Below are 13,256 nucleotides of genomic sequence, written 5' to 3'. Positions count from 1 at the left end.
AGGTGAACTAGAATATTGCAGTGACCAAAACCACAGGTAGTATTACAGACACTGACTACATGCTCAATGCATTGACTACATGTCATCTGTCCTGGGTTCTTTTCACAGCAGCTCCTAATAACCTGCATTCCTTATTTACTGCTGAGCACAACCTGCCACTTACAGGGAACCACCACGATGACTGAAGGTCTCTTTTTGAGTTTTAACAGCTCAAAGCCTATCACTGAATCATTACAGTTACAGTTGGTTCTTCCCTTGTATACTTGTGATATTTACTGGTTTTGGATTTCTTTTGTCCTTATATCAGTTAAGCATTCAGTATCACAACACACTGCTACAGGTCTGTGAAGTTTCAATTTTGATTACTCTGAATAATTTATCAGAAACAATTATCTTCCTTTCAGTATTTATCCTTTTTCCCCTTTAATTCTTATCATCTGATAGGCTACTGATCCATGAAAGGCTCTTTCATTTCCTCCATGGCAATTTACCTTGAGAAACTGAGATAAGAGATTTAAAAAAATTTTTTGAAAGTCCACATACTCTATTTTGGCCTAAATCACTAAGCCAAGAACCACCATAGCTCCTGAAAGCCTCTTAGGCTTCAACCAATATGAATTAAAAACAGGTCACCCAGCAGAAAATGAGCTCAGCAGTACCCCCAAGCTCTAGAGTCACAAAGCAAAAGTCACTGGAAAATCAGCCCTATTTGAATCTGAATTTGAATCTGTTCTTTAAACACTGACTTTGGTTAGCAATGTGGACCAAAAAAAAAAGAAAGCCCAAAAGAAATAAACAAAAACTTCAAACCAACAAATGAAGCACAAGTAGAAAGCCTAAATGTTCCAAATTAAGTATTCTGGAAGATCTCAAATTCTTTTCAACCTTTTGCAAAGCATAAGTGCATAAGTGCACTTCACTTACGCTTTACACTTCACAAACTCCAAGGATTGGAGTATTTACAGTTCACAAACTCCAAGGATTATACATGCTTACCACTTTTAACGTGCTGTGACAGCACCAAGCTCAGGAGGGTCCACCTTTCTGAAGAGGCAGAGTCTGATGAGGCTGTGCTAGGTTTTAAACACAGGTGGCACAGATCATCTGCCAGCATCACCAGTCTTTCTCCAAGTGTATCTCCCTTCAGCCAGTCAGAGACTAAGGAAAGTTTTGTTGTGCTTGAGCATGCCTGAATCACGAGAAAATAATTGTAAGAATCTCTTAAGAGTATAGAACCATAGAATAGTTTGGATTGGAAAGGACCTTAAAGAGCATCTTCCATGTTCCCATTCAAGCACCAACCCCCCCTGCCACAGACAGGGATACCTTCCTCTAGACCAAATTGCTCCATGCCCCATCCAACCAGGCCTTGAACACTTCCAGGGATGTGGCATCTACAACTTTCTGGGTAACTTGTTTTTAACTATTATTACTAAGTAAGCATAAGATTACTATGTCAAACCTACACATAGAGTGGGAATCATATCATCTGTCACAAACAATAAGTCTTCAGGTGTTTACATCTGCAAGAATCCCCCCAGCTTTCTTTTCAGTCAGAGACAGCAGCTTATGGCTAGGTCAGACCTCTGCTGTAGAGCAAAAAAAGTCACCTTCTGAAAATGCTTCGTTTTCCTTTTCTTCAACTATAGAGCCCAGGGAATTCCTACATTGGAATTACAAAAATAACTTTCGGATGACCAAGTTGGCTGAAATAAAACCTACTTACAACATAAAATCCATTTACAGTACCTGAATCTCTTTAAAAATAAATGGAGGGTCACAAATCAAAAACATTATTTTGGTGATGAGGCACTCTAAGTTACAAAATCATAAAAATTGAGTATTCCTAAAATACACAGCATGTGTGAGGGAAGACACTGTGGTCTATTTTTGGACAAAAATGAGTTTTCGTCCAAAAGTTTGTCATACACTTCCTATTGCATCCCATGCAATAACTTAAATGTCAGTCTCAATATTGGGTGTGAAAAAAATGGAATACTACCTTTTCCTTGTAAGCATCATTTAAGGGTTATGATATAAAAGATCATTTAAGTTATTGGTCTAATCCCCAGCTCCATTCTCTCTAGCTTAGCACAGATAACCAACAAATCAGGAATCCCTCTGGTTCAAAAAGCAAACTGACCAAAAATAGAAGGCACAAAGATTCTTTTGTTTTGGTATCATCATTTCATTTTTAAAACTGTCTCCAGATTTAAATGCATTTAAAACAAACACTACTCTGAAACTATTAATGTAAGATTTTCAAACTATGGAAATTATCACTACGTAGGTAAAAAAAAAAAAGTCATTCAAACACATGTGAGTCTCAAAGCTAACACCAGAGAAATAGTCAAAACTACGCATAACAAGAACAAAAAAAAATTAAATATTAAGGGGTACCTTTTGAATTATCTGGAGGAAAATAATCCATTTCAGATCCATCTGAAAAGAAAATCAAAATTCCACAATATTTAACAAATTTTTTTGCTGAATAGGAAGCATTAATACCATTTTAACTGTTCTGCAGGGATTAAGTAGAAGTTGCTAAATTTCAGTAACAAAATCAATAAGGGATTTCATTTAAAAGAAGGGCCACCAATGACTAGTATAAAACTACACTGTATAGAGAAGTAAAAGCAGAGAAATTCTGATGTTCATTTTTTTAAATGATTTTTACCATACAGAAAGGAACAGATGTCGTAACCTTTCACTCCAACACTGTCATGTCAAGCTTTCCTAAAGCTACTTTCCTTAAATTGATCTTACCCAAGTTCATGTAGAATTTTTTCTATATGGCAGTGCCAATGTAAGATTATTAATGAACAACAGCCCACAAAAAGTCATGACTTTGATAAAAATTAATGACATAATGCACAAGTCATACCTTTGCTAAATCATCAAGAATGATTTTCCTTTCTTCATTACTGTTGCAACACCGAAGCACACTGTATAAAATATCAACTAGGAAATGGGTGTCTTTTCTCCAGTCTTCTTTCAGCCAAGTTATTAAATTCATATACAGAAATTGTACAGATGGACTTCTGTTATGAGCTTTCATTTTGTTTTGGGATTCAGCTTGAGCATGGCTTGCATCATTTCCCTGCTCTAAAAGTACTTGGAAAACTCTGTTTGAGGAAAAAGAGTTGAGCAGGGCAGAGAGAAATTTCAAATGCTGTTCTGACTTCTGTTCATTGACATACACAATGCTCAGCTCAGCAAGGTTGCAGACTAAGTTCTCTAAAGGTTCTTTCCTTAGATGTGAACTATGCTGCAAGTCAGCCTGTATTCCAGAGTCACCTTTTCTCACTTCTGTGAGCTTTCCATTCTCTGTGTTTCTTTCAGATTCATCCTCGTCTGTAAATCTGATTTTCAGAAATTTTTTGTTGTTTGGTTTGGTAGCACTCTTTGGATTCTGAAGAATTTCTAGCATACTAGATATGGCAAACAATGATTTCTCATCAGCATCCAATCTATCAACATGAAGTACACACATTTTTAAAAGATGGTCCCAAAAATTTGACAACAGTTTCTGGAAAACTTCATCTGTGCCATCATCACTGGAGAGTTCTGCTTTAGCTTCCCAGGAGCTCAGCATTTCTGCTATTTGATAAAATAATGGTCCACTTTGTAACATGGGCTCTTTAAGAACAGCACTGGTGAAAGGAATTAGCTATAAAGAAAAAAAAATTATTAAAGAACAGTGATCCAGTTAAAAAATCATTTTATTCTTTGTCATGCCACAAAATTATATAATTTTGAAAAACATTGCAGAAGCAATTCTAAAAATACCGGAATTACTCAAGCTCGAACACTCATGGTTGAAAATATACAGGATAGTCTTTTTTTCCTTAAATATAATTTAAACTGCACAGTTAAAAGGATGATTTTATAGGAAGAAAAAAAATTACTAAATTCAGTAGCATTATTTTTGTTACTCATGGCTCTCCACAACTGCCAAAAAGGAGGTTGTAGCAAGGTGAGGGTCAGTCTCTTCCGCCACGTCTCAAATAAAAGGATGAGAGGAAACGGTCTTTAATGGCACCGGAGGAGGGTCAGACCAGACATAAGAAAAAAAAAATTCACTGAAAGAGTGGTCAGGCATTGGAATACATTGCCCAGGAAGGTGGTGAAGTCACCATCTCTACAAGTGTTCAAGAGGTGTCTGGACGTGGCACTTGGGGATGTGGTTATGGGGTAGTTATGGTGGTACTGGGTTGATGGTGGAACTAGATGATCTTGAAGGTCTCTTCCAACCTGGGTGATTTTAAAAATCTAGGGAAACTTTCAACAGAGAAGTAAATCCTCACCTAAATTTCACATTTTTCTTTAATGTTATTAAAATATTAATAACGTTAGTTAATAATAATGGTAATTATTAAATGTGCACACAAAAATATTCCATATTTCTAATAAATACCTGGTCAGATATAAGCATTTGATGAATTTGGGTTTGGTCATCCTCTTCTACTTTCTGTAGTACAGCAAAGCACAGACACTCCATAAATGCAGTTATAATTGCTGAACTTTCTGAAGGGCTGGCTACTGCCCGCTCACTTGACAACCTGTGAGAGGCAACATCAGAGGGAGGGCACACTCAGGCAACTGTGCTTCCAAGAAACCCCACATGAACGCCATGAATATACCCTCTGTTATGTTGTTCTGATCCAGACAACACCAATATGAGAATATAGGATCATAGAATCATTTACAGGAGTCAGATGAAAATAAATTCAAATTAAAGAGTCAATAAACTGAGGCAATTAATATAACTTATATTAAAATAACTTCTTCATCCAGTCTTAGCATTCACAAAGAAATATCTATGTAAATAGAGGAACCAGATCCAGTCAAGCATACTTCACATGCTTCAGCTGGCTGTCAAAACTCCTTTGCAATTTTCTACACACGCCACAAAGTGTCACTTTCTGTCATTACAGGTAAGAAAAAGAAAACAAAGCCACCTAAAGCCAGCTTACCAGTAACCAGTTTGAGCTTGAAAAACTGGAATTCGTTTGCTTTTTAACGAAAATTAGATCACACAAATTACCAGAGAAATATTACAATCACGGAATATTCTGAGTTGGAAGGGACCCACAAGGATCACCAAGTCCAGCTCTTGAGTGAATGGCCCATATGGGTATCAAACTCACAACCTTGGTGGCTGTAACCAACTCACAACCTGAGATTGGCTCTAACCAACTGAGCCAATCTCAGGGTCATCATTTTACTACCTGTAATAACACTCGACACACTTTTCAAAACCAACCCATACATAACTCTCTTCTCCAAGAGCTCTGATACAGGCCACACCAACATCAGTTGAGAACTGATTTTTGTTTAAATAAATGTCATTTTAGTCTTTCATAAAATAATTTCTCTATGCTTTTGAGTACACAATGCACATGTATCTATTTAAATGAGATTTGACAGAAGGTTGGTTTTGATGCATTTTAAAGGCAAAAAGTGATAGCAGTTTCAATCCTTTAAAAATCAGTATCATAAGAATTAAGGTTCCTGCATACAGGAAATTTCATTATCCCAATGCTAATCCCCAATAACCACTGTAAAAATTACACACTGGTGAGAAAAGTCTGATTCTTAAGAGTCACTTAATTTTAAATTAATTTCTCATTTTAAAATTTGTCACGGAATAAACACAAAGTTTTGACAAAGAAAGACAAGAATGCTTTATATAAGGAAGATGTAATAAAATCAAAAGGAAAGCTGAAGATTTCTGATGACAGGAACAGGCACAAAGGACTGACTCTAGTTTTAGATATTTAAAAGAATTTTTAAAATATTATTTTCATTCCTTTTTAAAAGCTTGAAGAAGAATAGTTCTCTTATTTCCAAATGTAAAAGAGATTGATTCCAAATAAATAAATTTGTGGTTCATACCCTTGAATTAAAGAGCCGAAAAAAGTTCTGAAATATTCCAGCTTCGGTTTCATAACAGCAGGAGGTACCTTGCTAATGAAGGGTAAGAGGTTGGGGTATATAACAGTAGCCAGCCCTCGTCCACCTTCTCGAAGCACTGTCCACAGCTTTGGCAGAACTCCCTTTTTGGCATTTACATGACTCCAACAGTCCTATAGAAAGAAATTCACTTTCTGTAAATCAAACAAGAATATGTTGCCTCAGAAGAACTCCCAAGCTAGACATTTAACCTGCCTCCCCATATTGTAGCTGAAACAAGTTATTGTAAAATTTAAATTCTCTTCAGTTACTCTCTTGCCAGTATTTTTTAAAATCACTTTCTCCCTATTTCAGCTTGTGAATTTAAGAAGTTATCACGACAAAAATATTTCTGCACTGCTTAAAATCAACTGACCTTCCTTATTAGCCAGCTGGAATCAAAGGCTTCTCTTTAATAATGCTTTCACGATGCTTCATAAAAGTCATCATTGTAATTAGCCCAGTATTTAATTTTAAGTTCTCATTATCAAGTGATACTGACTTTAGAAGCATCACCCACTTCAAAACTCTCTTCAAAAATTTCCTGATGGTTACAAAATACTTTGGCACTTTCTCCTCCCCAAAATTTTTTGCCATCTGATCTATTATATTTATTATAATACTCAGTACAGTTCCAGATACCTATATTTATAAAAGGCCAAGCAAATATAGTTTGGGGGTTTTTTTCCACACGAATTGTTACAGTTCATACTAGCAGTTACAAAACAGATGTTCATTATTAAGGTCTCAAAACATCCCAGTCTATGGTAACACCTCATCCTGCTCATAAATTCAAATCTGGTATTTCACTTAAAATTCAGTAAAAAAAAAAAAAAAGGAAAAGCTATAGAACCCTTAAACTTGAAGGGGAAACAAACAAACCAAAAATGCACTGCAGGTCATTTTTTTAAACTGTCTTTAACCAAGAAAAAGGTTTTAAACATTATTTGACTTACTAGTAACTACATTTAATGAAAGGGATTCAGGTTAATTCAATTAAACTCATAAAACAACTCTAATTTTCAAATACGCTGGACACAATAAAGTTACACTGAAACCCTTAGGGGAAGAAGGAGTATGTAGCCTTGAGGAGTCCATGTTATTAATCATAAAGAAAACCCAGTCAAGCTCTTCTTCCAAATTCTATACGGAGAACTTGGTGAAAAGTTAAGTTTGAGGAAAATATCTGCCTCTTAGTTTTCCCCATTACCTCAATAGTGGTGATAGCATAAAGTACAGCTTCCCAAAGAGCAGGACACACCACTGCATCGCTGTCATCAATGCTCAGAAGAACAGCAGGACAAACTCTTGGTGCTTCAGCTCTCACCAGCTCAGGTAAGTGCTGGCAAAAAGCAGAAATCAGCTCAAAGAAAGCTGAGCGAACCTGACAGAGACCACAAGAAAAAGAACAAAATTTGTCACTACATGTAGTTTATAACATTCCTTTTAAAGTCAACATAACTTACATCTGGTCCCCATATTTTATTATATCAGCAAAATTTTAAATATTATTAAAGAAAAATAAAGCAATTATTAAACAGGCTTATCAAACGTTTTACAGCAATTCGTTCAGTTGTATTTTAATATACTTCTCAAAAGGCATTTTTTCCAAAAGCAACTTGAAACTTGTTAAAAAATACTACCTCATCAGTTCACCACTCTGTGCACTACTGGTCTTAGCAGATTAAAGACCAATAAAATGGTTTAAAAACTGAAAATTCCAAACCACTAAGAACACAATCAGTAAGCTGACAGAGTTTGTATCTTTTAGATGAATTTTAAATGATGGCAGATTGCCAAGAAGTAGATCATGATGATATAGAAATAACAATTTGGTCTGCTGGGTAAATTTTAGAGCAATATTGTCTATTTAAGGCCTAGAAACCTGAAGGCTGTTTCAAATATAAGCAAAGTGCAAAGTTCATTCCTGTAGAATACAAGCAACTAATACTTCTTTAGGTTAAGTGTATCACCTTTAACTAAAACCAACCAAAATAAAGAAGAAATTAAGAAGTCACCTGTGGTATGTTGTGTTTGCTGTATTTCCAAAATTTGTTTTGGGACAGAAGCGACATTAACTTTTCCTCTAATGAATGCATCTCTTTTTTGGGCAACATGTTAAGCAACTTTTTTAAAGCTAACAAGGAACAGGTCAGAATCCGAAAAAATTTGGCTTCCCTTTCTTCTTCTGGAACAGTTCTCAGAAGGCAAAACAAACAAAGAAATTAAAGTGAACAACAAATAAATCAGTAGGTTTCCCAAGTTCTTCTAAACTAAACTGTCTTCAGTTTTTTTGTGTTCTTCTTTTGATTTCAGGTGCTAGCAATGTAAATACATAAACTTTCCATAGGTTCTAAATTACATTATGAAGTGTTCAAAAGAGTTTCAAGTCATCTCATATTCTGCCTAAGCACAAATGCTATTCCTAAAACAGCTGAAACAAGAATTAGATAACTGGTAACACTTTCAAAAGCATTTAAACTTAATTCCCAAAGAAAGTCACTAGGAACTGGACTCAAATAAATACTCTGCCTCTTGAAACAAAACTAAATCCACTACCTCCAGGGACAGAGAACCCAATACAGACCAATACTTAAACCATACACATTAAAGCAGGCAAACATACTGGGGATCACTGAGTGTATCAGCTGTCTCTTTCAGAAGGTGATCTTGAAGTACCTAAGGGGAAAAAACCCAACAAACATAAACACAAAGAAATGCAATATTTATATGTGAACAATATAGTCCCATACATCATTCAGAAACAGCTCTACAATAAAATTTCCCAACCTCTGAGCTGTCTATTTTAGACAAGCTAGTGAAAAAGAAAATAATTTAATTGACTCATGATCAACATAGTAGCTGTTTGAATTAAAGCTCCATAACACTTCATAAGTTGCAGCCCTGTGCCAGTGTGCTTCTGCTACAAAGAAGCCAAACTGAGGAAAACAAAAATAGTTCTGTTTGCGTATGATGGGCCAGCAATGCAATCTTTTACTTTTTTAATCCAGTCAATTCAGTTTCATATAAGACTGGCATAAGAGCATTAACCTTAGTCATTACTAAACTTGTAGATGCTGAAAGACTGCTCAGCATTCTTTATTCCTTTTTCACTGCGGCTGAAGTACTCCAGCATCTTTATTCCATCTGTCAGTGACATTAAGTGTTGACTGAGCATCATTACATAGAAATGCACACAAGAAAATTCACTATTGATTCCTCTGTGTTCATCACAGTTTTCTTATTACCATACTCTTTTATATTATTTATAGAAGTTCTTTCCTGTGAGGGTGGTAAGGCCCTGGCACAGGTTGCCCAGAGAAGCTGTGGCTGCCCCATCCATGGAAGTGTTCAAGGCCAGGTTAGAGGGGGCTTGGAGCAACCTGGGATAGTGAAAGGTAACCCTGTCCATGGTAGGGGAGTGAAACTGGATGATCATTAAGGTCCCTTCCAACCCACACTGTTCTATATTCTCTTCACAGGATCAAAGTTTCAGGTGAGAAAGAAATTTAACAGTGAAGAATGGATGGGACCAGGATGAGTTTTAAATTTACAATAATAGTTGATATACACAAAGCCTTAAAGAAACATAAAAGTATAAACTCACATTAAGAATTTCATCTTTACAAAACACTAAGGCTTCAGGCTGTTTGCTTGAAGGAAAAGCTTTTTCAAAAGCTACTTTTGCAGCAGAAGCAGCAGGAGAGTAAGTGTCACACTGAGCAATCAGCCAGTATCCCATGATACTTTTTAAGTAAGGAGCTAAGTGTTTTTTTACTTTAAGAATCAGTTGCTCAAAAGATTGCTGAGTTGCTTCTCGAACACGGCGATCATGATCCTGTCAGAATAAAAAAGAAAGGAAAGTTAATGTTTGTTGGTTTAAGAAATGCACCTTTGATGCCAGATACTTCAAAGCAGAGGTGATGATTAAAAAGCCATTTTTGTGATTAACTGGGCTACCTAGATTTGAAAATACACACAAATGACAATAAAGTCTTGGTATCTCTAGGTATGGGGAGAGCCACAACTTAGTAGCATCGTATTCCCAAAAATGTTGGACACTCACAGTTGTAACCTTTTCCCAATATCCCTAACCACAGTATCTGTTTCCAATTTATACAAACATTTAACAGAAAGACAAGAGGCAAGAGAAACAGGAAACCTCAAAGACATCTTTTGAATTAGAACTACCATAAGTCTACAGAAACACTGCATCATTATTGTTTATTTGCATATGAATTTAGAACATCATGATTTTCTAGGCTCTTGGCTCTTGAAAGAAACACTAGGAATTGCTCTAATGGATAAGAATAGTGACCCATTCTGTCCCATATCATGTTTTCAAGAGTAGCCAGTCCAGAGAGTTTAAAATGTATTAAATATATCAAAAATTTAGTTATTATCTGGCTACCCATGGTCCTCCATGTTTGGGTTTGGTTTGGGGTGTTTTTTAATTTTAAGTCTGGTCAGATATTAGTCCCAGGTCAAAAAGATTTATAATTATATTAACTAAACAGTCTCTTTAGCCATTCTAGAATGTACATAAAAGAACTTTTCCTGAGAAGAAATATCCTACCATCTTTTAAACACAAAGATCTAACAACAGATACCTCCATCAATGAAATAAAGCCCAGAGACCCAAAAGTTCAAGATTTCACGCACTGCCAAAACTGAAATATCTCCACAATAAAGAACAATAATTTCCTTCAACTTCATGTTTTTCCTAGAACAAGTCAGTAATTCCAATAAAGGTAGATAACATCAATAAAGACCACCTTGGAAGTTGTTCCAGAGAGAGGAATTATACAGAGATGTTTCTAATTTAAATACTTCAGTACTTACTAGTGAAATTTTACAATAAATTCTTGGCCAGTAAGGAAGAACACCTTTAACAACTTCTGCTTCTCTTTCCTTGCACATTGTCCCAAACTCTTGCATAGCCTAAAATCAAAATATCAAGAGAATGACTTAAGGAGTCAGACAGATATTTTCTGTAATTTACCAGCTTATACCTGAAACTGCAACTCTCTTTTTAAAAAATCAATTCATCTCTTGTAATTGAGCATCTGTAGAGATAACTGCACGATGGACCTTCCTAGAGGTTATCCAAGATAACTTCTGGATTGCAATTCTAGCAAATCTACCAATATGAAATTAATATTAGTTATGTTCACATATTCCTCTCCCATCCTTAAGAAAACTGTATTGTTTTCCAATTAAAAAAAAAAGAATTATGGGAGACAAAGGACACACTTACTTTTAATTTTGTTGTGATGTCCCTTTTAGAAAGTTTTCGCAACACCATTCGGAAATCGGCATCCACAAGGCTGTCTATTTCCTCTGCTCCTTGAATTGCAGGAACATATCCTAGATCACTCTGAGATGTTCCAAAGCCAATAAACCCAGGCACTGTTCCACGTTCTTTGGCAAGGAGCTCTGCAGCTCGGCCGCTGCTAGAAGGCTGACAAAAAACAGGGACAGTGGTCAATGATGTATTTAATTTTATTTTGCATGCCTCATGCATTTGACATGATGATCCTATTTATATTGTACGATTAACCTTCTAATTAAAATAAGTCTCACAAACAAAAGGCCACCTATGGTTTAAACACAGAAGTTTGACCTAGAAAATTATTCTTCGCTTTAGAATCAAGCTGAGAAAGTTGAGGTTGTTCATCTGGGAAAAGAGAAGGTTCTGGGGAGACTTCCAGTATCTGAAGGGAGCCTACAAGGAAGCCAGAGAGGGACTCTTTGTCAGGAACTACAGTGATAGGACAAGGGGGAATGGCTTCAAACCAAGAGTAGGTTTAAATGACATATGAGGAAGAAATTCTTCCCTTTGAGAGTGGTGAGGCACTGGCATAGGCTGCCCAGAGAAACTGTGGATGCTCCATCCCTGGAAGTGTTCAAGGCCAGGTTTGATGGAGCTCGGAGCAACCTTGCTCATGGCAGACAGTTGGAACTAGATGGCCTTAAGGTCCCTTCCAACCCAAGCCATTCTGTGATTCTATTCTCTGATTCTATCAATCAGCATTTCCTTTTCTCACAATCCATGATAACTTATGGAAAGTTTTATTGGATTTATACACACACAAAACAGCGTAACAGGAAAGTCCTTCTGTAAGCAAACAATTTATTAAGAAACTATTTATCCTCCTTCAATACTTTCGTTTTTCCTAGTTCTTCTCATGGGCTAATAAGGGCTCCCAGGAAATGCTATTTGTATCACTGGGAAAAATAAAAGCAGATACACAAAACATTCTCCCAGTAACAAAGTGGCCAAAAAGGATTTAGAGGAATGGAGTAAAGGGTGCATATGTAAAACAGGATAATACCAGTTAGTATTACAGCGTGCGTTTTCGAATTTAGCATCTCTTCCAGTTTGCCCCAGTTGCTCACTGTACCATTGGCTCATGTTTATTACAACCATACTCCTTTGGAAAGACTGGCCCACAATTGACTGATGCTTTAATGTTCTCTGTGATACCTCATATTCCAAACACCTTTTACTTCCTAATGGCAGTTGCAGTTTCGTGAGCTTGTGGGGTTTAAATAATCTTTTCTGAATGTGATCCCTCAACTGTTAAGGACATGCTGTGCTGTGTTCTCTAGTCTTCTCTAAATCCACGGAGGAATTACAGAACCTGAACGCAAGGTTTCGCACACATCCTGAGAGAGTACCACATAGGACAGATTTCACACCACCACTGGCCTGGTGGCAAGACAGAGACACCAAAACAGGTGAATTCTAAGACTCCCCACAGAAAACCACGCTGAACTTTGCTGAACTTAGCCCCGCGGTGATTTTGTAGTTACGTGCCCCTACCGCCGCCCCTCTCCGTACAAACACCACGGCGACAGCAGCCACACACCCCTAAGCACGCCTCAGGCCCAAAGGTGGCCCCGGCCCCGGTTACCGCCACCGGACCCGACGACCGCGGCGCCTCCCCGCCGGAGCTGGGCCTCGGCGGCCCACGGCAGCCGGAGGGGCCGGCCCCGCGAGCCCCCGAGGCCCGGGCCGCACCGCCCTCCCCGGCCCCGCCGAGCGAGGACCCCGGGGGCGGCCGTTCCCCGTCCCACGGCCCGCGCTCACCCGCAGGTTGCCCTTGGTTCGCTGCTTGTTCTTCCCCCCCATGGCGGCGGCGGCGGCGGCGGCGGCGGCACCGGGACGGGCCGGCACCGACAGGGAGCGAGCGGCACTTCCGGGGCGGGGCCGGGGTGACGGGGACACCCTGAGCTCAAAAAACCCTTTGGAGAATAAAAATCCGTCGATCTTAAACGCGCGGAGACTTCGAGCCTCC

General features: G+C 37.8%; 1 protein-coding gene across 1 annotated transcript in view; it reads right to left on the bottom strand.

Moving 5' to 3' along the window:
- LTN1 (listerin E3 ubiquitin protein ligase 1) overlaps positions 1-13,210 on the bottom strand; it is a 31,025-nt gene extending 17,815 nt beyond the window's left edge. The window contains exons 1-12 of the mRNA XM_051779752.1: positions 13,049-13,210; positions 11,213-11,416; positions 10,798-10,896; positions 9,563-9,793; positions 8,582-8,634; positions 7,974-8,154; positions 7,166-7,339; positions 5,899-6,089; positions 4,418-4,562; positions 2,885-3,670; positions 2,401-2,442; positions 997-1,189 (exon numbers count right to left, since the gene is read on the bottom strand). Of these exons, the coding sequence (XP_051635712.1) occupies positions 997-1,189; positions 2,401-2,442; positions 2,885-3,670; positions 4,418-4,562; positions 5,899-6,089; positions 7,166-7,339; positions 7,974-8,154; positions 8,582-8,634; positions 9,563-9,793; positions 10,798-10,896; positions 11,213-11,416; positions 13,049-13,090 (2,341 nt within the window). The 5' untranslated portion in view covers positions 13,091-13,210. The remainder of the gene's footprint in view (positions 1-996; positions 1,190-2,400; positions 2,443-2,884; positions 3,671-4,417; positions 4,563-5,898; positions 6,090-7,165; positions 7,340-7,973; positions 8,155-8,581; positions 8,635-9,562; positions 9,794-10,797; positions 10,897-11,212; positions 11,417-13,048) is intronic.
- Between the last annotated feature and the right edge of the window lie 46 nt (positions 13,211-13,256).

Source organism: Manacus candei, unplaced genomic scaffold (genome assembly GCF_025592945.1).
Source record: "Manacus candei isolate 608988 ecotype Guabito, Panama unplaced genomic scaffold, ASM2559294v1 h1tg000014l, whole genome shotgun sequence".
Lineage (NCBI taxonomy): Eukaryota > Metazoa > Chordata > Aves > Passeriformes > Pipridae > Manacus > Manacus candei.
The sequence above is the reverse complement of the archived record's forward strand: the minus strand, read 5'-3'. Positions and strand labels throughout refer to the sequence as shown.